General features: G+C 59.4%; 3 protein-coding genes across 17 annotated transcripts in view; 1 reads left to right on the forward strand and 2 right to left on the reverse strand.

Moving 5' to 3' along the window:
- Nucleotides 1–1,288: 1,288 nt before the first annotated feature.
- On the forward strand, nucleotides 1,289–11,983 carry PKN3 (protein kinase N3). 11 transcript variants are annotated; one of them, XM_042963789.1, is made up of 22 exons: nucleotides 1,289–1,414; nucleotides 4,012–4,246; nucleotides 4,452–4,597; nucleotides 5,089–5,200; nucleotides 5,273–5,400; nucleotides 5,611–5,794; nucleotides 6,481–6,627; nucleotides 6,715–6,824; nucleotides 6,931–7,074; nucleotides 7,493–7,568; nucleotides 7,655–7,823; nucleotides 8,007–8,109; nucleotides 8,217–8,284; nucleotides 8,599–8,662; nucleotides 8,814–8,905; nucleotides 9,240–9,416; nucleotides 10,150–10,212; nucleotides 10,319–10,395; nucleotides 10,829–10,971; nucleotides 11,060–11,167; nucleotides 11,324–11,360; nucleotides 11,500–11,724. In XM_042963789.1, exons 1-22 carry the CDS (start codon nucleotides 1,391–1,393, stop codon nucleotides 11,628–11,630), a joined length of 2,538 nt encoding a protein of 845 aa, XP_042819723.1. In that variant the 5' UTR covers nucleotides 1,289–1,390; the 3' UTR covers nucleotides 11,631–11,724. The 11 variants fall into 11 exon arrangements, with proteins under 11 accessions (XP_042819723.1, XP_042819722.1, XP_042819716.1 ...); XM_042963788.1 differs by having other exon boundaries at nucleotides 1,302–1,414; nucleotides 11,324–11,404; nucleotides 11,500–11,983; XM_042963785.1 differs by lacking the exon at nucleotides 1,289–1,414 and adding an exon at nucleotides 3,784–3,897 and having other exon boundaries at nucleotides 7,959–8,109; nucleotides 11,324–11,404; nucleotides 11,500–11,983.
- Nucleotides 11,920–15,274, reverse strand: ZDHHC12 (zinc finger DHHC-type palmitoyltransferase 12). Of its 3 annotated transcripts, none has more exons than XM_042963793.1 (5): nucleotides 15,122–15,274; nucleotides 13,518–13,654; nucleotides 13,084–13,161; nucleotides 12,756–12,922; nucleotides 11,920–12,650 (listed from the first exon to the last, which is right to left on the reverse strand). In XM_042963793.1, exons 1-5 carry the CDS (start codon nucleotides 15,219–15,221, stop codon nucleotides 12,221–12,223), a joined length of 912 nt encoding a protein of 303 aa, XP_042819727.1. In that variant the 5' UTR covers nucleotides 15,222–15,274; the 3' UTR covers nucleotides 11,920–12,220. The 3 variants fall into 3 exon arrangements, with proteins under 3 accessions (XP_042819727.1, XP_042819726.1, XP_042819728.1); XM_042963792.1 differs by having other exon boundaries at nucleotides 11,920–12,586; nucleotides 15,122–15,267; XM_042963794.1 differs by having other exon boundaries at nucleotides 12,265–12,564; nucleotides 15,122–15,272.
- Nucleotides 15,275–17,980: 2,706 nt separating this feature from the next.
- ZER1 (zyg-11 related cell cycle regulator) overlaps nucleotides 17,981–24,731 on the reverse strand; it is a 32,105-nt gene continuing 25,354 nt past the window's right edge. For all 3 annotated transcript variants that reach the window (XM_042963364.1, XM_042963362.1, XM_042963363.1), the window contains exons 13-16: nucleotides 24,472–24,660; nucleotides 23,186–23,283; nucleotides 21,675–21,777; nucleotides 17,981–19,668 (exon numbers count right to left, since the gene is read on the reverse strand). In XM_042963364.1, the coding sequence (XP_042819298.1) occupies nucleotides 19,611–19,668; nucleotides 21,675–21,777; nucleotides 23,186–23,283; nucleotides 24,472–24,660 (448 nt within the window). In that variant the 3' untranslated portion in view covers nucleotides 17,981–19,610. The remainder of the gene's footprint in view (nucleotides 19,669–21,674; nucleotides 21,778–23,185; nucleotides 23,284–24,471; nucleotides 24,661–24,731) is intronic.

Genomic DNA, 24,731 nt, shown 5'->3' on the forward strand with positions numbered 1-24,731 from the left:
TGCCCTGCTAGGAAGTGTTTTTGTTCCTTTTGGGTTTTTTTTGTTTGTTTGTTTGTTTTTTGTTTTTTTTTTTCAGTTTTAACAGCCAATTAGCTGGAGAGGTGTTTGCACCATTCACCATCCACTGGATGTTGAATGTGAAGGGAACATCAGTTTTCCAAGGGGCTACTGTTTCATAAATTACACTATCACTCTGGCATAGGATGCAGCTCTCTGGTCCGATTCCTCCATCAGCCTGGAGGTTCCTTGTGGGTTTGCCCAGCCTGGGGTTCCTGGATCCTGCTACCTCTGAACTCCTTTCCCTTATTGACCAGTGAGCCAGTGAAACAGCGAACTTGAGGAATCCTTTCTGAGTTCTTCCACAGAATTCCACTTTCTGGGCTGTAGGAGTAGACAAATGATTCTCAAGATGGGAGATAGACACTCTCCTGAAAATAGAAGGCACCTATTCCAAGTCGGCAAATCACCCACCTTCAATATTTGCCCCCTACTCACTTGCAGCCCCTTGGACCAGGCTCCTTTCAGTGAAGTCTTGGCACAGTGCTAGTTGGCACAGGATACTAGGATTCCTTACACAGGAATGGCAAGCCATTCCCAGGGCAGTTAGTGCCCACTGGTTGGCTTTCCTGAAGTCATGGCTATTTCCTGGGGTTTCATTGTGTCTCCTGTTTAGATGGGTTCTTTAGGACAAGGGAAGAACGGTGGCTCTGGCTGAAACAGAAAACTCCACTCTGGCTGAGCAGCGGTGGCCTGAGAGATGTTTGGTTTATTCATCTGTCATTTGTAATTTGGCAAGCTTTGGATGAGGCTTTACGTTCTTATAGTGACTCTAGATAAGGCCAAGCCTCCGTGGGGGCCACAGGCTGGGGACTAGCCCATTTTACACCAATGATCTGAGACGAAGAGAAAGTTAGGGGCGGGAACCCGGTGGTGGCGGGGCTCCGAGGAAGGGGGCTGACCCAGCCGGGAGCGGGCGGGACGCCCTGGCGGCGTCCCGCGGCCGGCAGGCGGCGCTATCGTCCCCCCCGGCCGGCCCTTAGGGCAGCTAGAGAGCCCCGGCCCGAGAAATGTCCCTCCTGCCCTTCTACCGCGGGACGGGGGTCGGCGGCCTCAAAAGGGGCGCGGGGCCCCAAAGCCCGCGGAACGCCGCAGCCGGCGAGGCGCGGGGGCCTGCGGTTGAGCGGGGTCCCCGGCGCCGGCCCCTCGCGGCCGAGAGGCGGCGCTGCTCCCAGGTCCCGCGAGGGCCAGCGGACCTCGGGAGGGGGCGCCCGATCCCGCGGCTCCGGCTCCGCTTCCCGGGAAGTTTCAAGTTTGAAAGTCCCGGCGGAGGGGCCGGGGCTTCCGGAACCGCAGTGGTCGAGAGGAGGGGCGGAGCGGCCCGAGCGGAGCCATGGAGGAGGGGGCGCCGCGGCAGGTGAACGGCGCCCGGAGAGGCCGGGCTGCGGGCGCGGGCCAAGGGGGTCGGGGAGTCTCATTTACGCCGCGGGCGCCGCGAGCTCCGGTCGCGTCCCCTAGATCCGACCCCCACCCCCTCCCGGCTCCCTTCCCAGCCCCTGCCCCGGGCTTCGCTAACCTCGCGGGGCAGACCTGAGCATGGGGGGTGGGGGGGCGCGGGGGGAGTCGTTCGTGCCCCCTGGAAACGTCCCCAAACTACCCCCAAGTGACTCAGAGCCTCTAGTCAGGCCAGCGCATGAGCACGTCTGAATCCGCAGTCAGGGCCACTGGCATGGGCCCTAAAGTTTCCCCCAATCCGTTCTTCCAGGCAGGACTGTTAAGACCGGTGGGAATCTGCCTGGAAAGCAAAGGGGACCGTGGGGGGCAGCTTGGGACAGGTCCTGGGGGGGAGAGGAACGTGCGTGCAGGGAGAGGAAGGCCAGGGAAGGGCCAATCTCTGCGCACTTGTGGGGGTCCTTCCCAGATCACAAAGTCATGTGGGGATTGGGCACATGGAGATGGGGGACCTGGCCCAGCACCTGGGCGGGAACCTCCGGGTACACAGAGGGTTCTAGTCCAAATGGCGAGGGGGGCGGGGTTCCTGCCAGCGCTGGAGATACGTGCTGGTGGACACAGCGGCCAAAGCTGTGTGCTTGTCTGTCACTGAGGAGGGAGGGGTTCAGGTCTACCCAGAGCAAATGGGGTGGGGTCATTGCATCTGTGTAGAAGATAGGGTCCCAGCTGTAGAGCAGAAAGGGGGAGGCGTGTGTGCACATGGCAGGATTCCAGCCCAGAGCAGACAGGACCAGGGAGTACACCCAAAGGCAAAATGTCCTCCACCAGACGCCTGGAGTGCCCCCACCCCAACGGCGGGAACAACCTTAGGCACTGCGTCTGTCCCCTCCCACCCCCTTCCTCCGGAGGTTCCCCCCCCTCCTGTTCCAGCAGTGACTTGTACACATTTTCCGATTTCCTGTGAACCTCCGCCCAGCAACGGCAGCTGGGTGACTCAGGACCCCGGTGGCCGGGCCCCCCGCTCCATGGGATCTTTGTTTGCTCAGGCCTTTGGCTCTGGCCCTCTGGCCTAGGGCCCTCAGAGGATTTCCTGAGCCCCGCCCCTGCCCTCTGACAGCCAGGCCAGAGGGCCAGCAGAGACCTGGGGTGGGGGGGCTCCCTGAGGCTGGGGTGGCACCCCTCACACTGGCCTCAGGAGATGGAGAGCCGAGAGGTAAGGTGGAGGTCCATGGGGGGTGGAGGGCATCGTGGGTTACCCTGGGCTGAGGTCAGCTTTGGCGCTGGTTGGTTTGAAATGGCCTCTGAGAAGATTTTCCTATTCCTTGCTCCAACCTGGCAGTAGCTGAGCTGGGAGTGGCCCCCAGAGACCTCCTCAGCCTCTCTCTGTGCCTCCGCTTTGCTACCTGAGGGAACATCCCTGGCCCCTACTCAGGCCTCTGGCTGCCCTCTCTATGTGACCTTGGGTAATTCCCTAGCCTCTTCTCTGGCCCCAAATCTTAGCTGGGATCGCAACCTCAGAGCAGTCTGATTAAGCGTGGCCGGTGGGGAGAGGCTGGCATCTCCCTCTCGGTGTTGTGACCTTGGGCAAGTTACTTAACCTGTGTCCCAGCTTCCTCATCTGGGGCTGGTAACATGGGGATAGTAACTGCATCTTCCTCGTGGGATTGTTATGAGGACTGACGGATTCATGTACGCAAAGCTCTGAGAACAGACCCTGGCACCCGGTAGCACCCTGTGCCTTCGCCTCTTGAACAACACAGGGGGGGTCGGGGGTGCCGACCGCCCAGGCAGTTGAAAATTTGCATGTAACTTTTGACTCCCCCCAAACCTAACTAATAATAGCCTTACGGATGCCGTCAGCAGTTGACTAACGCATATTTTGTACGTTATGTGTATCATTATATGGTATTCTTAACGATAAAGTAAGCTAGAGGAAAGGAAACGTTACTAAGAAAATCGTAAGGAAGAGACGATACGTGCATTTATAGTCCTGTGAACAAAGTTGGTTTTACAGTTGAAAACAATTTGCTTATAGGATCACCTGGTCAGTTAAGTGTCCGGGTCTTGATTTTGGCCCAGGTCATGATCTCACGGTTCTGTGAGTTCAAGCCCTGCCCCGGGCTTTCCGTGCTGGGCTCTTCGTGCTGACAGCAAGAAGCCTGCTTGGGATTCTCTCTCTCGCCCCACCCCACCCCCCTTCTCTCTCTGCCCCTCCCCTGCTCATGCTCTCTATTCTCTCTCAAAATAAATAAACTTAAAAAAAACAAAGGACAGGAAATGATTTGCTTATAAGTGGACCCTTGCAGTTCAAACCTGTGTTGTTCAAGAGTCCACTGCAAACATTGAACAATTTTCCGCTCTCCCTTCTCCCTAATGGGAGGGGACAGGAGCGGGGACAGGCTGCGTAGCCCTAGGGTTTCCATCTGGCCCAGGAGTACTAGCTGTAAGGTCAGAGATGCCCCGGGGGGCCACCCTGGGCGCCGAGCACACCTTCCTCTCTGTCTGTGGAGACCCGAGGTCGCTGGCGGGGACTGAGGGCATTACCTCTCTGCCGTTCCACAGTCTGGGGCCGACCAGCAGCCCCCAGAGGATGAGAAAGAGGTGATCCGCCGGGCCATCCAGAAGGAGCTGAAGATCAAGGAGGGTGTTGAGAACCTGCGGAGGGTGGCCACGGACCGCCGCCACTTGGGCCACGTACAGCAGCTGCTGCGGGCCTCCAACCGCCGCCTGGAGCAGTTGCACGGGGAGCTGAGGGCGCTGCACGCGCGCATCCTGCTGCCCGGGCCCGGCCTGGCCGGTGAGTGACGAGTCCGAGCAGACCCTGGGGGACAGGAGGCGCCGGGCCGACCCAGCTTCTCCGCCTTGGCCCTGACCGCTCTCAGAGCCTCCTCGGTGTCCCCTGCGACAAGAAGGGAGCTGGGGGTCGGGGGAGAGAGCAAGGTCATGGGGTAGGGTTCTCTCGGCTCTGGGTAAGGGGTTCGTGTGTCCCACGCTATGCACAGGACCCGCCACCGCGGGACCCCAGCCACCTGCAGAGCAGCCAAGGGCTCGGCACCTGGAGGCTCTACAGAGGCAGCTTCAGGTGGAGCTGAAGGTGAAGCAGGGGGCGGAGAACATGACGCACACCTACGCCAGTGGCACGCCCAAGGTGAGGCTCCTGGGGTCTGATGGGGAGAGACTGGGCTCTCAGCCCCTCTCAGCTCCCAGCCCCCATCCTGATGGAGAATGCAACCAAGCCAGTGACCCCACGAGGCAGAGACGGTCTTAAGCCTTAGTCTGACGGGGGAGGCACAGCCCCAGATCCCAGCTTGGTGGGGCAGGCACGGCTCGAACCCCTAATCTAACAGACAAGGCACAACTCGGTCTAATGGGAAGTCCTAGCCCAGTCCAGTAGGGAAGGCCCACCCCCCGTCCCAGCTCCCAGGACGATGTGGGGAGCTCGGCTCTGACATGGTGTGGGAAGCTTGACCCCAGCCCTTGTCTCATGTGAAGGGGGAGGCCCTGCCCTAGATCTAGGCTAACAGGGGGCCCTTGGCTTTAGCACCTGGCCTACCAAGGGAGGCTTGGCTTCAACCTTGGTCTGACCGGGGAAGCTCTGGGCTAGCCCCGGTCCGATGGGCATGTGGCGCGACCCCACAGGAGAGGAAGCTCCTGGCAGCTGCCCAGCAGATGCTGCGGGACAGCCAGCTGAAGGTGGCCCTGCTGCGAATGAAGATTAGCAGCCTGGAAGCCAGTGGGTCCCCTGAACCAGGTGAGGCTTTGAGAAGCGGGGCCGGGCAGGGCCGGGCAGGGCGGGGCCTGGGGGCTGACCGCCTCCTCCCAGGTCCCGAGCTGCTGGCAGAGGAGCTAAGGCATCGACTACGCATTGAGGCCGCTGTGGCCGAGGGCGCCAAGAACGTGGTGAAGCTGCTGGGTAGCCGGCGGACACAAGACCGGAAGGCGCTGGCTGAGGTCAGGCCGTGGTCCCCTCCCATCGCTGCCCCTCTCTGAGCGTCTGTCTCCACACCACGGTCCACCAGGGCGGGAGGCACCCGCGGACGGCCTGTGCGGGGTGGCGGTGAGGAAACAGGAGGCACATTCTGTCTAGACCTCATTGCGGGGAGGGCGTGTGGGTCTCCAGTGGTCACGGGCCTGTCCTCCCCTGCCTGATCTCCTCTGTAGGCTCAGGCCCAGCTCCAGGAGTCCTCCCAGAAACTGGATCTCCTGCGGCTGGCCTTGGAGCAGCTGCTGGAGGGATTGCCTCCTGCCCACCCTCTGCGCGGCAGAGTGGCCCGGGAGCTGCGGACTGCTGTGTCTGGGAACCCCCAGCCTTCAGGGGTGCTCGTGAAGCCCACCGCCGTGACAGGTAGCCGGGAGTCAGTCCCTCCCACTTCAGGGCTCTGTGCCTTTCTTCCAAAGAGCACCCTGAACCACAGATGGGAGGACTTCGGAGAAGAGTTTCGATCCCGGTCCCACCACCCCCTAGCTACGTGAGCTTGGGCGGCTGACTTCCCCTCCCTGGACCCTTAGTGTTATCCCTCTGTAACATGGGGGTGATAACGGCACCTCCTTCATGGGGTTGCTGTGAAAATTCAGTGAGTTGTTGCACGTGAGGCGCTAGGCGCAAGGCCGGCCCAGTGGGCACACCATTGGCGAAGCCATTATTCAAGGGACTAGCCGTGACAGTGTGTCAAGTGCCAGGGTTAGGGGCGCTCACAGCCCCGGTCCTGGGCAGTTTGGACTCCTAGAACGTTCTTTCGTATCCCTGAGCTGGATCTGTCTCCCGGTAGTGGTGGCTGAATTGTAATCAACAAACAAACTAAGCGTGTTGACTTTGGAAACCCTGAACTTCCCACCTGGGACACAGTACGGTGGCTTCTAGAGAGGCCAGCACCTTCCCGCTCAGCTGGTTCAGGCTCCTGGTGAAACACCCCAGCCTAATGCGGGCAAGGTCTGGGTTCAGCCATCTTCGGGAGAAGGTAGCTTTCTTGGGGCCCCAGGGGACCCGGATGTAGCAGGGGTTTGACAGTGTGTCCCCCACGCTCCCCGCAGGGACGCTGGAGGTCCGTCTCCTGGGCTGTGAGCAGCTGCTGACAGCCGTGCCCGGACGCTCCCCGGCGGCTGTGCTGGCCGGGAGCCCCTCGCAGGGCTGGCTTCGGGCCCGGGCCAAGCAGCAGCGTGGCGGAGGAGAGCTGGCCAGTGAGTAGCGAGCCGCGGGGCGCTGGGGGCAGCGATGCACCTCTCTCTACTCCTCGCCTGCCCTGAGCTCCCTCTCTGGCCCTGCAGGTGAGGTGCTGGCTGTGCTGAAGGTGGACAATCGTGTCGTGGGCCAGACCGGCTGGGGGCCAGTGACCAAGCAGTCCTGGGACCAGACCTTTATTGTCCCCCTGGAGCGGGTGAGGCTGGCCCTGGTGCGGGCAGGGGTGACCTTAGGCCACGGAGCGGAAGGCTGGCCGGGTAGGGACGTGTGCCCCACTCCTCAACCTGGCCTCCCCGACGCAGGCCCGGGAGCTGGAGATTGGGGTGCACTGGCGGGACTGGAGGCAGCTGTGTGGCGTGGCCTTCCTGCGGCTGGAGGACTTCCTGGACAACGCTTGTCACCAGCTGTCCCTCAGTCTGGTGCCCCAGGGGCTGCTCTTTGCCCAGGTGCTCCCTACCCCGTCCCCGGACGACACGGGCCCTGGTTCCATCTGAGCTAGAAGGGCCTTCGAGACTATTTGATTCATCCACACATAGGAGTAGAAATTGAGGCCTGGAGGGAGGAGGTCTCCAAGAATTAAGGATTCCCAGCCCCTCTCCGAGGAGCGCGTGGGAGTCTAGAGGCTGCATCCTGGTCCTGATTGCCTAGCCTCAGGCATGGCCCTGGACAAGTGTCTCGCTTCTCTGGGCCTCAGTTTCCCCACTGGTACCAATGTGGACATTGAATCCATCCCTCTGGGCCCCTCTGGCTCTCGCATCATTGACGCTGAGGGCTTAGGCTGGGATCTTGGAGGCCGGGGAGGTACCCTGGTGACAGATGGGGTGGGAGGGGACTGGTCTCCAGCCCTGCCCTCTGCCCACACAGGTGACCTTCTGTGACCCTGTCATTGAGAGGAGGCCCCGGCTGCAGAGGCAGAAACGCATTTTCTCTAAACGCAGAGGTGTGGACGGGAGAGGGCTGTGCAATTAGGGGGTAGGGCAGGGGCCCTTGGGGGGCCGTGGTACTGAGCCCCGCCTTTTGTCCCAGGTCAGGACTTTTTGAGGGCTTCCCAGATGAATCTCAACATGGCAGCCTGGGGGCGCTTGGTCATGAACTTGCTGCCCCCCTGCAGCTCCCCAAGCACGATCAGCCCCCCCAGAGCCTGCCCCCAGACCCCAGCCACGCCCCGGGGAGCTGCCAACCCTGCCTCGCCCAGGTGAGGAGCCCCCTCGCCGTGGCTGCCTGCTTCTCTGCCACGTCTGCCTCTCTTCAGGTGCAGCTGGTGTCTTTCTGTTCCCGCTGACCCTCTGTCTGTCTGTCTCTTGGCATTGCTGTGTGTCCGTCCCCACAGCTCTTCCGTCTGCCTGTGCCCTGCCAGGTGTCTGCTTTCTCCACATAGTGATTTCCCACCCAAGAAGAGCCCCTTGGAAGAAGAGGTGAGGCCCCCGCCCAAGCCCCCACGTCTCTACCTGCCCCGGGAGCCAACCCCCGAGGAGATACCGGTGAGGGGATGCTGGCAGTCCTGGGGGCTGCTGGGGTGGGGACGGCAGGGCTGGAGGGAAACAGGGAAGGAAGCCCTGCTCTGCTCTGAGCCCTTCTACCCTCATAGCGCACCAAACGCCCCCACATGGAGCCCAGGACTCGACTCGGGCCACCGCTTCCAGCCTCAGCCACCAGGTACCCCCGTCAGGCTCACTTATGTGCTTGCGACATCTGTCTGCTCACTTGGGTGTTCGTGTGTCCATTCACACATCACCCGATGCTCCTTGCTCTCTGTTCCTACTCACTAAACCCGTGTTATTGAGCTCTAGCTGCATTCTGGAACTCTAGGAAGCCACTGTCCCTGAATCCCCCCACCCCCACCCCAGCCCCTAGGCTTTCCAGTCTTATTGGTGGGGACAGCCCCGGACCGGCCCTGGAGGGTTAGGAGCACCTATTCATGGAGGCCCAGCTCTTATCCCAGGGGGACTCCTGTGCCCTCTCTCTTGCAGGAAACCCCCCCGCCTTCAGGACTTCCGTTGCTTGGCCGTGCTGGGCCGGGGACACTTCGGGAAGGTAGTGGGCTGACGAGGGTGCTATGGAAGGGGGTGAGCAGGCCCCAGCACCTTGGCTGGGGGGGATGCTGTGATCCATGGGGCAGTGGGCGGGAGCAGCAAAGGCGCCCCTGTGCTGTCCACCTGGAGCCCAAGCTGTGTCTGGTTCCCAGGTCCTCCTGGTCCAGTTCAAGGGGACGGGGAAATACTACGCCATCAAAGCGCTGAAGAAGCAGGAGGTGCTGAGCCGGGACGAGATGGAGAGGTGTGTAGTCGGGACAGTGGGCACCTAGCCCTGCAGGGGACCCCGGATGGCCGGCCTGGGCTAGTGGCACCAGAAGGCAGCTGAGTGCTCCAGGGGCTTTGAAGAGGTGACCCGCTGGGGCCAGTCCTGAGTTCTCTTTTGAGCACCTGCGGTTGTTAACTGTATGCTCTTGGGCAGGTCCGCTCTTCTCTCTGCCCGATACGCAGAAACCATCATTCTACCTGCCTGGCATTTTCACTGAAGACCCAGAGAAGCCAAGGGTGTTGTGCGGGTGGCAGGACGCAGTCAGCAGTGGCTTCTCTTCCCTCTAACACCCACCCCCGGCCCTCCGCAGCCTGTACTGCGAGAAACGCATCCTGGAGGCTGTGGGCCGCACAGGGCACCCCTTCCTGCTGTCCCTCCTCGCCTGCTTCCAGACCTCCAGCCACGCCTGCTTCGTGACAGAGTTTGCGCCTGGTGGTGACCTCATGATGCAGATCCATGAGGACGTCTTCCCTGAGCCCCAGGCCCGGTGGGTTCCCATCCCTCTTGTCTGCCTCTTCCATTGAGCCTTCCCTGGTTCCCTATGCCCTCTCCCTTCATCCTGCTTCCCCCGGGATACCCATGAGCAGAAGAGTGTGGAGTCAGGGAGGCCTTGGCTCAGATCCTTGGTTGTCAACTGTCTTATCAGCTCCCATAGCACTGTGACCTTGGGCCTCAGTTTATGTAGCTGTGAATGGGGCTAATAATAACTCTTCCATAGGCTTGTGGAGTGGATGCACATAATGTGTATTAAATTGCTGGGCACAGGAACCAGTGAAGAGTAAGTGACTGGCAGCCGGAGTTCTTTCTTGCCCACCAGAACGCAGGCTCTGGAGTCTTAAGTCTGCCACGAGCTGTGTGACCCCCAGGTGCATCACTTACCTGGAGTCTCAAATCCTCATTTGAAAAATAGACATGATGACTATCGACAGCAGGTGGCTGGGAGGATGTAGGAGGGTAAGGCATCAGAACACGTGGCATCCTTCCTGGCACCATCGAAGAGCCCAGGAAGGGTAGGCTGTCAGTGGGCAACAACCTTGGGGCCACTGTCCAGAGAAATACCCATTCTCTCTACCCGCTACCCCTGGCATCAGGCTCTAGTCTGAGCTGACTAGAGCTGGGACATCCAGGGATGCCCAGGCCGTGGCCATCCTGGGGCCTCCCTGCCCTGTCCGCCCCCCCCCGCCATCCTGACCCTGAACTACCCCCTACACCACCCATAGGTTCTACCTGGCCTGTGTGGTCCTCGGGTTACAGTTCTTACACGAGAAGAAAATCATTTACAGGTAACTTGCCCCGGGGGTGCTGGGGGTGGGGGTAGGTGAAGGAGCAGAGGCTGCCCTCCTCCTGTGATACTCCCGGGCCCCTTTGATCTGTCCCCCTCACCCTCAGGGACCTTAAGTTGGACAACCTTCTGCTGGACGCCCAGGGTTTCCTGAAGATCGCGGACTTCGGGCTGTGTAAGGAAGGTGGGTGCCTCCTGTCCAGGATCCCACGTCCTCCAGCCTTGCTTGCCCAGCTCAGGCCAGCAGGGTAGTGGGCAAGTGGCCTTCACCTCTCACCCCAGCCTGCATTCCAGGGACTGGCTGGACACACTGGTTCTTCCTTCCCAGCCCTAGAGACTCTTAAAGAGCCCCAGCGCACCCTTAGCCAGGGGAGAGCGTGTACTCAGGATGGGAGAGGGCATCGGGTTCTCCCTTCTTTGTGAGCTTGGCAAAGGCTCTGCTTCCTCCCGTGAGATGGCGTAAAAAAAAAAAACTGTCCTCACCTCCAAGAGTTCGGGGCAGGGCTTGGCTTGACCTTCGGTGCCTGAGGTCGTAAGAGTTGGCTGTTGATTCTTACAACTGAAGTTATATGGATGAGACACGTCGGGCTGGCATCAGTGTGGATGCTGGTTTGCAGGGATCGGCTTTGGGGACCGGACAAGCACCTTCTGCGGCACCCCGGAGTTCCTCGCCCCGGAAGTGCTGACCCAGGAGGCCTACACACGGGCTGTGGACTGGTGGGGGTTGGGTGTGCTGCTCTATGAGATGCTGGTGGGCGAGGTGAGCACCGGACCCCGGCTGCCGGGGCCTCTAGGTTGGGGCAGGGTGGAGGTGGCTCATGCAGCCTGCTGAGCCCCCTTCCCCATAGTGTCCATTCCCCGGGGACACTGAGGAGGAGGTATTTGACTGCATCGTCAATGCGGACGCCCCGTATCCCCGCTTTCTGTCGGTGCAAGGGCTTGAACTCATTCAGAAGGTAATCACTGCAGGGTTGGGCTGGGCTGGGCTGAACGGCTGCCCCGTCACCACCCACTCTCACGGGGCCTCTGTGGTCCAGCTCACTTGGGATGCCTGGGCAGGCGGGCAGTGCCTGGGTGTGATGCCCTCCGTGAACCCCAGTCCTCTTACCCAGCTCCTCCAGAAGTGCCCGGAGCAGCGCCTCGGGGCGGGTGAGCGGGATGCTGAGGAGATCAAGACCCAGCCTTTCTTCAGGGTGAGTGTTCCCGGGTGCCTGGCACAGTGGGAGGTGTCGCCTGGCCACGCGGGCCGCTGTTCCGTTGTCTCAGGCAGCTCTGTCCTCGCCCCCAGACCACCGACTGGCAGGCCCTGCTCGCCCGCACCGTCCAGCCCCCCTTCCTGCCCACCCTCCGTGGCCCTACGGACCTGCGTTACTTCGAGGGCGAGTTTACGGGGCTGCCGCCGGCCCTGACCCCACCTGACCCCCGTAGCCCCCTGACGGCCCGCCAGCAGGCTGCCTTCCGGGACTTCGACTTTGTGTCAGAGGGATTCCTGGGGCCCTGACGGCCTCTCTGGTGTGTCTGTCCCGTCTGCCCAGCCGTCTGCCCCGGAGGCCCAGGCCTTGCCAGGTATCGGTGGGCACTGGGCCTCGAAGTGGCAGCTGCAGAGCTGCTGTGGGGGGCTTCGCTCAGTCACTGGGCAGGGTCCCCTCTCCTCCCGCCCCCGCCTCCTGGGAGGCCTGGACCAGAAAGGGCGGCACAGCAAGGAGGAGTTTGGTTTGGTTTTTTAATATTTGATTTGCTTTACGGATGATTAAACTTATAAAACTGTGCAATGGAGGCATCCTGGCTTTGGGGGGCGGGGTGGGGGGTCTCGGAAGCCCAGGCTGCTTGTGCCCGAGCCCCCCACGGGTCCTCTGCCTCCTCTCCTTCCTTCAGAGGGCAGGACTGCCTATTGTGGCAGGAGCTCTGTCATTTCAGCTCTGCTCTGAGGCCTGGGAGGAGCGGGGGGGGAGTGAAGAACCCCAGGCCCTCCGAACGCCGACCCCAGCTGGGGGCAGCCCCTCTGGTTTTCAGGCACAAGATGGTGGCCTTGCCTCCGGCAACCCTACACCGCCTGGCTGCTGCCCTCCTCCCCCTCCTCCTCCCCCTCGGCCCACAGGGTCTCCCAGGACCCTGAGGGCCATCCGCAGAAGAAGTGGGCCAGGTTGCGGGTCAGGCCGCGGTCGAAGGGGTTGCCGGGGCGCTGGCGGAGGTAGGCGATGCGGTGCGAGGAGATGAACTCCCAGGTGGTGGTGTTGCTGGCCACCAGGTAGAGGTGCGAGGCGAGGAGCAGGCCCGCCACCAAAGAGAAGAGAGAGAGCAGCAGGAAGGTGGCCAACAGCAGCCCGCTGGACCGCAGCCAGAGCCCCCAGGGCTGGAAGAAATGGAGGCCAGACCTGCAGGGCAGGAACAGAGATGGAGACCAAGGCCGGGGGAGGGCGGGGGTGCCCCGGGGAGCCCCTCCGGGCAGGCCGTTTGGGGGAAGGCCCGAGGCCCGTGAAGGGGCACCGTGTAGGGGCACGCTGCCCGCCCTCCCCCCATGCCCAGGCCGGCCGTGGAACCCACCATGCCAGGTACAGGCCCCACAGAAGCACCACCAGCTGCAGCGCCAGGTAGGCCACGAAGAGCGGGTGGTTGCGCTCCCCCACGCAGTTCTCCATCCAGGGGCAGTGGTGGTCGTAGCGGCGGACGCAGCGACGGCACTCACGGCAGTGCCGGGCCCGCAGGGGCTGCTGTGGGCACAAAGGGAGGCGGGCTCAGTGCCAGCTCCCCTCTGGGCCCACGACTGAGGGGAGCGATGAGGCCACAGAGGGGGTGGGGGGGAGGGAGGCAGGAGGTCAAGGAGTCTCAGCCTTGCCCCTGCGCCCTCCCGTAGAGGTCCCTGGTCACCCACCAGCACCAGGCAGTATCTGCAGCGCCGAAGGGGGACGGCTTGAGGAACCATGGCTGTCTGCTCCTCCTTGACCTCCTCCTGCAAATGGGGGACAGGGTATTAGGTTGGGAGGGAGAGGGAACTGGTGGGCGTTTCCCTGGGGGGCTAGCTTAGCCCTGGGTATGCACGCGGGGCCCATCCCCAGTGTCATGGAGGCGGTAGGGTGGGACAGAGTGCCCTGGCCCGAGTGAAGCTGTGACCTCTGTCACAGTTGTTTCGCTGGGCCTTGGCGGTTTCCTCATTGGAGGATGGGGGTTGCAGGGCTGCTAAGAGGATTCATGGAGGTGCCCCAGGAAAGCCCTCTGCATAGATCCTGGCATGAGACTGTTACAGGGGCCTTGGGTATCCTATTGGTGGGAGGAAGGGTTCAGGCTCCCAGGGGCCCCCCTGGTTACCTGCGGCTGGGGCTGGACATTCACATAGCCCGGGTCCATGAGCGACACGGCCAGGTAGAGCAGCAGGGAACCCAGCACGAGGAGCAGGAAGGTAAGGGGCAGGAGAAGCTCCCCCTGCTCTTCCCACTGCCGCAGTGCTGGAGAGGCCGGAGAAGGAGAGTGAGGCCGGGGCCGGAGCTGAACAGGAGGCCATGTGTAGGGGTGTATCTGGAGGTGGGGAGTATGTCCCTGGCTGAGCAAAGGCCTGGAGATGGGGTGTAATGAGTGGTCAAGTGTGGCCACTGCATAGAGTACAGGAGGGAGAAGTTTGGGCCCAGCACTCCCTCCCCCCCCCCACCCCCACCAAAAAAAAAAAAAGTTCATTTGCATTCTATCTGTAGGACAGTAGGGAACCATGGAAGGTTATAGGGTCAGATCTGTTTCTGAAAACCCTCCTGCTGCTGGAGGAAAGATGGATAGGGGAGCAGGGGGAGGCCTGGGGGCAGAGCCTATCCAGGAGGGAGAGGAGGGTAGCCAGACAAGGGCACTGGCAGGAGGAGTGGAGACAAAGGGCTGGATAGATAAGGGGTAAGGGAGTGAAGGGGCCAGACTTGACTGGATGTAGGGGAGAGGGAAGAGGGATCCCTGACTTTGGCTCCATGATAGGGAGAGACCAGCTAGGTTTGATATGCCCATGAGATAGAGACAGAGGAGGGCAGGGCCAGGAAGGGTCCAACTCATAGAAGTAAATGAAGATTCAGGGGTGGGAGGCAGGGGGAGGTGAAGAGGGAGGGGCGTTTAGATAACAGTGTGGACAGCTCTGGTGTCCCTTGGTTGTGAAAAGGAGCAGAGAAGGAAAGCAGGGTTGCAGGGCGGGGTGGGGCGGGTCCTTTCTGATGAGGAGACTGAGCAGGTGTTTAGGCTGAAGGGTGAAAGCGGTAGAGGAGACTTAAGAAGGTCTTGGGAGGAAAGTGACGACACCCACAGCCCAGGAGTTGAGGCTGGAGCACGGAGGGAGGAGCGGGGCTTCCCAGAGTGGCAGTGAGGGTGAGAAGTTGGGCCGGAGGCAGCCTGCCAGGTAAGGAGGGGAAGGATGTTAGTGGGGGTGGGTCAGTGAGGTGGACGAGGACTACAGGGCAAGAACTGAGGGTGGGGAAATGCGGGACAGGCCGCCCCCCTCTGTGTTCTCTTGTCCTGGAAGGTGGGAAGCCTGGACTTGGGCAGCTAGTGGCCACGGGGATGGGCAGGATGCCAGTTCTTGATCTACTTGATCCTCGGAATCTTACGGAGGGACGTTATCCTGGGAAGGACCGGGTGGGTCTCGGGATCAGGGGAGATGGGGGCTCAAGTCCGTCGCGGGATCTGGTGGGCACCGGTTGGGTCCTGGGATAGACAGGGCATCTGGCAGGGATCAGGAAGATGCTGGGATTAATTAGGGATCAACTGGGTATTAGGCAGAAAGCAGGTGGCTCTTGGAATGACAGATGGAGAAGAGGCTCAGGAGCTGGCGGAAGTCGGGTGAATCCCAGGATTTCTGGGGCTTCAGCAGGGAACCCAGTGAGACCCAAACGTCTGGGGAATCACGCGGGATAGGGTGGGTCGGGGTCGCGCGGGGTCCGGCTCACCGGTATCGTGCAGGAAGAGCACCAGCGTGATCCCCCAGGTCAGCACAGTATGCCCGCTCCGCACCAGGACCCCAGGGCTGAGGAGCGCCCAGGGAGCCATCTCCTCCGCCCGGGGCCCCACCCGGAAGAAGCGCCGGGAGGGGCGGGCCCTTTGAGGGAGAGAGGCCGCGGCTACTCGCGGATTGGTGAATCCCGGAGGTGGGCGGAGCCTGGTTGGGTCGGGGAGGCTTCCTATTGGATAGCAGCTGCGGCCGAGGAGGCCCTCGAGCCAACAGGTGCCTGAAGAGGTTGAGGGCGGGGCCGGCGCGCGCGCAGCTGGTAACTCCCCCAACCCCAGCCCCCACCAGCCAGGTAACTTTCGAAAGCGGAGGAGCAGGCGCGAGCCCTGACCCCGCCCCCTCGGGCTCTCACCCCGCCCGCCCCTAACCCGTGGCCTCGCGCATGCGTGCAGCCCCCGGGGTGCCTCCGCTCAAGGTGTTCGGTGCGACTCCAGGTTGCAGGATTGTGCCGGTTTCGAAGACATGACTGAGTTCTCTAGAGGGGCAGGACTAGCCCTAGGTTGCTCTGGTGACACCCTTACCTCCTTGCTATTCATTTTTAGATATTGCAAATGGGGGCGCCTGCTGGCTCAGTGGGTTAAGCCTCTGACTCCCACTCAGGTCATGGTATCACGTTGTGGGTTCCAGCCCCACGTGGGGCTGTGTGCTGACAGCTCAGAGCCTGGAGCCTGCTTTGGCTTCTGTCTCTCTCTCTCTCTCTCTCTCTGCCCCTGCCCTGCTTGTGCTCGCTGTCTCTCAAGAATAAATAAACCTTGAAAAAAAAAAAAAAGATATTGCAAATGGGACGAGAGCAAAGCGGTCATCCGTGGTGCAGATCCTGGGTAGAAGGGGCGAAGTGGAGTCAGAAATACCAGCACAGAGGTACTGTGAACTCGGGCAAGTTACCGAGCCACTCTGAGCTCTGTTTTCTGTCTATATAGTGGGGATTGGTAGTAGCACCCCCCTGCTAAGGTGGTTGGGAGGATTAAATAATGCAAGTAAAGTGTCTAGCACTGACCTCTCCCCTGCTATAAGCCAACACCTGGCCCTGCCAGAAGGACTTGCCCAACTGGAGGCTTCAGGCTCTTCTCAGAGGAAACCTCATCAGCATTCACTGTTCACACGCCTTCAACTGGGTCCCCAGGGCATTCCCCGTGCTGCCCTGCCTTTTCCACCCACACCTCTCATGGATACCAACATCCACCTTCTTTCTCCAACAGATCCTACGCAGTATGCTCTTCTGACATCTGCTGTTTTGTCAGCTCGGCACCCCTTTTTCTGTTGGGGAACTGACTCTTCCCCATTCCACGTGGTTCTGGAGAAACTGTGTCCCACACTCCACAGGTTGATAGGAGACGTGGGCCTGTGACTGGAGGGCCCGACTTGGTTCCCTATCTTAATGTCCCCAGTGATTGGTGCTAGGTGGCGGACATGTGACTCAGCAGGGCCAATCAGGATCATTCTATGAGAGTACTGTATAAATGCTGAGAAATGGGCATTCTTCTGGATCTCAGGCTTAAAGAATAGGCTATAAGGGCAGCTGGCAGCTGTCTTTACACTATGTGGAGACAGACTGTGGCAGGAGAATGAAGCCACCTTATAGAGACATAGAGATAAGCAGTAACGAAAGAGGGAGTGAGAGACATCTTAGCAACATTGACTGGACCCTCAGATCCAGCTGTCCCTGAAGCTGAGATGAACTCTAGGTCCCCAGTTGCATCAGTCAGTGAATTCCCTCCCACCTTTGACTAGCCTGGGTAGGTATTTGAGTCGTGTGACTTTCACGTGTAAGTCAATCTTGGTTACTGCAACAGGTGAGTTAATGTGCTGAGTGGAACTAATCCTGAAGCTTCCAGGAGTCAGGCCCTGTGCTGGTGTCAGAGACAAAGTCGGACACTGAAGTGGTAAGGACAGATTTTATCAGTAATATGTTATTGCTGTGCGAACTGAATGCGGCTCTGAACGCCCAGGTGACTGGGTGTTTTAAAGGGAGCCTGAGGGAGTGGAGAGAGGGAACAGCAGTGGCTTGAACAGATTGGGGGAAGTGAAAAATTACAAAGGGTTGCTCAGTGTAAATGCTGATTAGGCCAGCTGTGTGTGCTAGCTGGCAATAATTGAAGTTCGGTGCCTGTCCTCCCACACGGACCAGGAAACGGGGGCCTGATCCTTCCTGAGCATTACCCTTTGAAGGCCAAACATTCCTTTGAAGGAATGGCTTTCAGGTCTCCTGAGTTGTAGATGATACAAATACATTTCAAAGGAACAGAAGGATTCGCAACCGTAGGCCCTTTTTAGTAAATGCTCTAAGACGGGGTGTGTGGGGGGCTAAAACAAGGGGGGCCGGGGTCATCTTAGGGCTGCGGCCTTGAGCTATCAGAAACTATGTTAGCTCTTCTGTCCCTGCAGCACTGTTGTCCTGCTAACTCCAGTCTCCCCGGGACCCCCCTCCACTCCTACCAGCCCACAAGGGGCGCCCTCTCTGCTCCCTGCTCCCCGCAAGCCGGGGCATAATCTCACACATAACATTGTCTCTACAATCAGACGCAACCACCCTGGGCAGGGGCCCTGTTGGGCTGTTGCCAGCTGTACCCCAGTGTCAGTCGGCACGGGGGCATGGAGAGAACGCAGAGGAGGCAGGAACTTCAGCCCGATCTGCCACCTGTCCCCAGGCTGCAGCTGACAGGGCCTCCAGGCCGGGCACACAGATCGACCCGATGTACCCTCCCTGTCGCAGGTCCCTTCGCTAGGCCCAGGGCCCAGACTGGCCACAGCCCCTCTCCGGACCCCATCCCTTCTGCAAAAACGACACTCTGCTCTTCTCCACTTTGCACAAAAATGTATTTCTGTGACATCCCAAAGTACAGACATTTACTCAGGCCCCAGGTGGTAAAGCAATGCAATGTGAGCTCTGCCCAGGGTCTGGCTCAGGCCATGTGAGCATGGAGGGAGGGGCAGATGTGGCCTGTTTGCCAAGCTGGGGGAGCGCGGGGCGGCCGGCCCCTTCCCAGGGCTGGCAGGGACAGACTTCAGGGGAGGCCGGTGCCTCTCCCGGGGGCTGCTCATCCAGCCTGTCCTGCCTGGAGGCAGAAATGCTAGAAGAATCCAAAAACAGGCCCAGGGAAGGAGGAAGGAAGAAAGGTCATCCCCGAAGGGAAGCCTGCAGAGTCGGCCCTGCTCCCCCAGCGCCTTGTTCCGGAAGGGCATCCTTACCACCGCCTGTCTCACGAGAAGCAATTCGGAGTTACATCAAGGGAGGACCACAAGATATTTCGAGATACATTTGCGGCTCACACTTCTCTGAAACACGGCACAGAGGTTCCCGAGGTAAAGCCTGGGGACAGGGAGGAGAGGCTCGGAAGGGCCACGCGGGGCCACTGCAGGCTGTGCCCGGTGCTGGTCTGGAGGCAGTTAGCTGTTGCTGCGGGTCCGGCTGGAGTGGGGACCTCCCGCCTCACAGAGAGACAGGTGGGCTCCTCCAGGCAGCGGGGCGGGTCGGGTGGGGGAGGCGAATGAGGCCGGCTCAGTTCTGCTGGTGGGGTGCCTGGGCACCATGGGTACTGCGGGCAGGCGAAGGGCTGGGGAGTGAGGGGCAAGCCCCGGTCCCAGAGGTGCTGGCTTCCAGGGCTGGGGCAGGTGCTGAATCTGTTTGACAGAAGAGGCAGTGGAATCTGCCGGAGTTCTGACCAGCCCTGGGCTGGGGCCTTCAGTAGCCTGGGACCTGGTGGGAGACCAGGAGGCAGCCTCCGTAGCAGCGTGGCCTCAGGCAGGCCCGGCCAGAGAACAGCGGGGCCGCTGTGAGCCCCGCTCCTGAGGGTCCTCTGGGGCCGGGGCTGCCTGGGCCTGAGCACTCACTTCCTCGCCCCAGATGGCCCACGGCCGGGAGCACCAAGGCATTTGGGAGACCCAGTGGGGCTAGTTTTCATCCCAAACGCCATCAGCCACACCCAGGAGCCCAGAGGGGGTTCTCAGGCTTTGGGGGGTGGGTTGGGGTGCTGGAGTGGGCTGTTAAAAGCCTGCTGCCTCTCCTCATGGGAAGTGAGGCCAGGGTCTGAGGTCACTGGGAAAGGACTGGACTCTCACAACGTTAGAGGCATTTAGTCGGGGGTGGGGGGCAAGAGTGAGTGGCAGCGATGAAGGCTTGGAGTTGGGGCTTGAGAATGGCCAAGGAAGCTGCGAGGACTCAGGGAGTGTTTCTTTTGTTTTTGTACAGAAATCATACACACAAAACTTCACACTTCCTAACCAAAAAAAATAATATATATATATATAATATATATATATAATATATATATCTCACTAATGTTAAGGAAAAGCGTCGGTTGTGCAAAAGTCCCCCTGTGTCCCTTCATCCAGCGGAAGGCTCCCCGGTGGGGGTCTGCCCGCTGGGCTGCTTGAGAGCTTCCTCCTGGCCTCGTGGTCCAGAGCAGTGGCGGCCGTGGGGACGGAGGCCTCTATCTGGACGTGTCCATGTTCTCCTCTTTAAAGTTACTGCAGTGCTCAATCACCTTGCTGGAGACCGTGGGGGAGAGAGGATCAGGGGGCGGCCTCGGGGTGGGCTGGGCCCAGCCCCTCCCAGCTGACGAGGCTGCTGTATTTGTGAGCGAATGTCAGCGGTGATGCTGATGCTGACTGAGGTGATGCGTTTCAAGGGGCTGGCGGGGCGGCCGACCCGTGAGGAACGCCCAGGACAACGGTCCCTGTGGCCACAAATACCATCGGTGCTCTGTGCTCCCCCCTTCCTCCCCACCCCCCTCAGCCCCAGAGCCTCTGCGCTTAGGGGCTCCCTTGCATCGGCTCAGGCCTGACCTTCCCAACCCGCTGCTCCTTTCTTGAGCACTGTCTTCCTTCTTTACTTTCCCCCTGCACACCCGGGCCTTTTTCTTCCCCAGAGTCTACCAGTGGACCCCAAACTGCCTGCGTGTCAGATTCGCCTGAAGGTCTGAGGCGACCGGGTGGGGGCCAGGGCAACCGTCCCTACACGAGGGCCCCTGACACCCTGCAGAGGCCAGGCCCAGGGCAGCGGTCAGGAACTACCACTGGCGCTCAGGGCCCCGGTCTCTCGCACCCCCCCCCCCGCCCCGCCCGCCCCGGGCTGATCCTGGAGAACCACTGCCCTACTAGAATCACCCTGGACCCAGATGGCCTTCCCATTCAACACTAAGCCTTTGGGTCGGTCAGGGGCCGGGAGCCGTGTTCACGGCAGCCTCCATATGCTGAAGAGGCGCCCAGAGTAGGACAGGGGCAGGATGGGTGGAGTGACTCCTGAGCTCCCCCTCTTAGTGTCACTCACACCTGCTTCAGATGGGCCGGCTAGCTCGGATACACATCTCAGGTCTTACAGAGATGCTCAAAGGGACCGGGGTAGGTTTATGAGCCAGTTTTACCCAGCTTTTCAAATCTCCTGGGATCCCTGCTGATAGCTCCCAGACCCACTGGGAAAGAAAGGGTGGGCCTGTAGATTTTTAACAATCTTTTCGGGTGATTCTTTAGGGAGATTAAGTTTGAGAACCACTCATTTTACCATTCTCAAACTCAGACAAATCTGTCCGTGAATGTTTATGAAGTGCCTGTGCCACAGGAAACTGCAGAAACAGACGGCCCTCAGCAGCCCAGGGAGTCCTTGTTTGGGTGCCTCTGAGCTCCAGGCCCTCCTCCCTGATGCTCCTGGTTCTACACCGTGTTTACAGCTGGGGCAAATGCAAGCAGGCTCCCTTCTGGAATGGATCCCGGAGAAAGCGAGGACTGCTGACTGCCATGTGCAGGATCCCCGAGAGCCGCTCATGCGCTGACGGGTGCGGGACCAGGGCTGCTGAGGGGTCAGACAGAGTCATGAAAACCGCACAGCAGCCGGGCCCGGAAGCTCTGCCATGGGCAGGGCCTTCACACCTGGAAACCCACTTACACTTGCCTGCCAGGTCTCTACAGTGACCTCTACCACACTGCATCCTCTCTTTAGTTAGAAGGTCTTTAGCCAAAAGTAATGATGAATTTTGGGGGGCCTGGGTGGCTCAGTCGGTTAAACCTCCGACTTCGGCTCAGGTCACCATCTCGCGGTTCGTGGGTTCAAGCCCCACATTGGGCTCTGTGCTCACAGCTCAGAGCCCGGAGCTGTTTCGGATTCTGCATCTCCCTCTCTCTGACCCTCCCCTGTTCACTCTCTGTCTCTCAAAAATGAATAAATGTTTAAAAAATAAATAAATAATGATGATTTCGACCTGACTTGCTAAGGGCCAGTAATGAGAGGACAGGATTCGTTGGGAGTAAAAGACAATGAAGCTGACAGACGAGGGCAATGATGCTCTGTTCGGAGCTTGATGATCTAGTTTCCAGCCACACTGGCCAAAATGACATTCAGGGAGGCCCCCGCTGGACGTTGGTACACTGTCCACCTCCACACTCAACTCCTGAGTTGCCCCTGGGAATCTCAGCCATTCCTAGCCCCCGGGGGGGCTCCCCGCAGTGTCCCCCACTCCCCCAAACCAAGGCTGCAAGTGGAAACACTGCCCGTCTCTTACCGGGCCATTTCCTTGGTCTCCTGCCGAGCGGTGGCCATCTTGATCATGTCCTTCAGAAGGGGCAGCCCCCCTTCTTTGATCAGCAGGGGGCAGTACTTGTCCGCTGCGGGAGGGCAGACAGCAGGTGGTCAGGGTAGGTCTTCCCGCAACCTGTGGCCCAGAATCCACCCTTGCTGTGAGGGCTGCCCTCCCAGAGGGGTGAGGTGAAGACCCAGCCTGGTGAGGACACTGCTGCACCCAGGAGGAGCCATGCTTGTGCCTACCCCCAAGGGCCTGAGTTCCTGGGCCCAATGCGGGAGCAAGGGGTGAATCCTTGGAAAAGGCTACTTTGGTACGCAGTCACGTTTCTTTCCACGGCTCACCCTAATGGGAAATGTCACCCAAACCAGTGGCTTCCGATCCCTGAGAAACTTTTGTAAAAATACAGATTCCTAAGCCCTGTCCTCAGGGATTCTGATTCAACAGGCCCAGGAGCCTGTATTTGCATTTTTAACAAAATACCACCAGGTGATACTGGTGACCAGCCAGGTTGAAATTACCACTCCTTCCTATTATTGGGTTCACAGTTCATGCCGATAAAGAACATTCTAGTGCTCGGTATCCAGGGCTTTACACTCTGTGGAGAACACGGGCATTTCAGTGGGCCCCCCACCCCCACCCCCAACACACACAGCTCTATGTAGTAGGAGCTATTTTTAGCCCTCCATTTTATAGATGAAAGAATTGAGGTTCAGAGAGACAGAGGCTTGTCCAAGGGGGTCCCAGCTCAGGGCTCTTTCCTCTGTACTACACTGCTTTTTGAGGGAAGGTACTATTTTTTGGTAAAGCTAGCCTCAAGTAATAATGAAAAAGGCGAATGCTTATTGGAGAGCTGGTATGGGCCAAGCACTGTCCTAAGCACGTCACATGTCTCATTTTACAGCAATCCTGTTTTTATCCCATTTTAAACATGAGGAAACCGAGGCCCAGAGAGGTTGAATAACCCGTGTGAGGTCACATGACCAGTAAGAAAGACAACGAGGGTCAAACCTGGCCTGTCATCAAGGTCTCCCAGGACTGCAACTCTGTCCTCCACCCAAAGCCACCGGGCAGAGGACGGTTCAGGCGCTTCTATGGGAGGCTGGGACTCTCTTTGCGGAATTAAGTTAGGTTTGTTTTAAAGTTCTCTCCTGTTCCCTGGGAAGTCTGTTTCCTCAGGGGTTAGTTCTCTGTCTGGGTTGGTTTTACTCCATCTTCCAGAAGGCATGGAGATTTTTGACTAGTCACTTGTCTGGAAGCAGGAAGCATTAAGAAAGCTGTCTGGGAGCTCTGGATGGGGTATCTGGCCTGCCAGGCTTGCTTCTGGTGATGAGGCCAGGCCAGCCATTATGCTGGGGCGTCCCAAAGACTCTGGAAAGAAGAGGGCTGTGTGCTCTTAGTGTTCCTCACCCGGTTATAAATTCCCTGAGGGCAAGTCTGCCTGCAGCCAGGGGAGCGTCCCTGTGTCTGACCAAAGGACGAGTGGTACTCACGGTAGACAGACACAAGGTTGTACAGGGCCCAGGTGGCCCAGTGCTGGCTGACAGGGGAGATGCCCTGAGGAAGGAGACGAAGAATTGGCTCAAACGACCTGTAGAAAGAAAAATCAAGGTCACATCCCATGCCAGGGGTTGGGGGAGTGCATCTTCTCTTGTTGAAGGGTTCTCCTCCCCGGAGGGTCCTAGAGACAAGCCACAAACAGGATAATAGGATACAACAGATTCAGGGGCATCTGGCCCATCAGCACACTTCAGGCTCCACAGAGGGAGCTCCCTTGTAAGAGAGGTCAAGAGCATGGGCACGTAAGGGAGGTAGGAGGAACACAGATTAGGTGGTGCAGAAACAGAGGCCTTGGCAAGAAGGAAAGACCCAGTCTTGGGGGAGGCAGGGAGATGTCCCCTGAGAAACAGAAGCGTGACTGTACTTCTTAGAACGGCCTTTTTGGTGTAAGTGTGTTTATTTATTTTTGAAAGGCGGGGGGAAAAGAGGATCCGAAGCGGGCTCCATCTGACAGCAGAGAGCCTGACGTGGGGCTCGAACTCATGAACCATGAGATCGTGACCCCAGCTGAAGTCACTTAACCCACTGGGCCACCCAGACGTCCCTACACTTCTTAGAAGGGCCTTCTATGCGCCATCTGGACTCATGGTCCAAAAGCCTGAAAAATGTATGTGCAAACGCCCTGGCCCAGTGATTCACTCCATCTCTCCTTGGGAATGACGGTAATTGGCAAAGCCACAAGCATGAGCCCCTTCCTCCCAACGCGGGTTTTCAGCGTCGACGTCAGTCAGTACAAGACGGCCCATCTGCACATAGAAAGTGATCGAGTCCCATACCCTGTGGCTGGAAATTCAGTCACAAGACAGGAAGACTTGATGCCCACTGGACTGCACAGAATTAAATCCGTGCAGAGGGAAACTGCCGGAAGAGGGGTGCTAGACTGTGAGTAGAGGTCCTTTCAGGGACTGAGCTCATGAACGGTTCCTGTTTTGTTTCCTATTGTGCGTCTGTCTTTTCTTCTTCTTCTCCTTTTTTCTTCCCACAGATATGCATGTATCAAATGTCTGTAGGCAGGAAACTTTGGGTTCACGCAGGTGCTGAGGTGCATGAAACACGCACCAAGCTTTATGGGTGAGATGTGTGCCCTGTGTGGACTGTTCCTCAGGGAGGCCCGACCCCAACTAGAAGAAAGGTAAGTTCTCACCAGACCTTGTTGGGAACGAGCATCCTGTCTCCGAACGGTCCCCACTCGCACGCCCCACCCCTCCTCACTCCGCACCTGTAATTGATATTTCTCCGTGAGTTGATGTCCCAGCTCTGGATGGCTGCCCACATGCGTTCCTCCACCTCCTCCCGCTGGGGTTCGCAGATGCCCCACGCCTCAGGCCCGTCGAACATGATGTGGGAGAGGACACCGCAGGCATTGTACGAAACCTCAATTCCGTCAGCTTTGCTCTCCAGCAGGTTGCTGCCGAGAGGAGAGAAAAACCCCTCTAAGTCCCTCTTCAGACCCCAGCGGCTGGACCCCAGCTTACAAAC

The sequence above is a fragment of the Panthera tigris genome, chromosome D4 (genome assembly GCF_018350195.1).
Source record: "Panthera tigris isolate Pti1 chromosome D4, P.tigris_Pti1_mat1.1, whole genome shotgun sequence".
Lineage (NCBI taxonomy): Eukaryota > Metazoa > Chordata > Mammalia > Carnivora > Felidae > Panthera > Panthera tigris.

Bases quoted from the DNA above. Each gene is read 5' to 3' on its own strand.
- PKN3 (XM_042963778.1), top strand. From the start codon at position 3,823: ATGGGAGGGGACAGGAGCGGGGACAGGCTGCGTAGCCCTAGGGTTTCC. The intron at 8,110-8,216 runs GTGAGGGGATGC...CTACCCTCATAG, and splicing joins CAACCCCCGAGGAGATACCG to CGCACCAAACGCCCCCACAT. The intron at 8,906-9,239 runs GTGTGTAGTCGG...GGCCCTCCGCAG, and splicing joins AGCCGGGACGAGATGGAGAG to CCTGTACTGCGAGAAACGCA.
- ZDHHC12 (XM_042963793.1), bottom strand. From the start codon at position 15,221: ATGGCTCCCTGGGCGCTCCTCAGCCCTGGGGTCCTGGTGCGGAGCGGG. The intron at 13,655-15,121 runs GTGAGCCGGACC...CGGCCTCTCCAG, and splicing joins GCTCTTCCTGCACGATACCG to CACTGCGGCAGTGGGAAGAG. The intron at 12,651-12,755 runs GTGGGTTCCACG...GCCTGCCCGGAG, and splicing joins TGGGGCCTGTACCTGGCATG to GGGCTCCCCGGGGCACCCCC.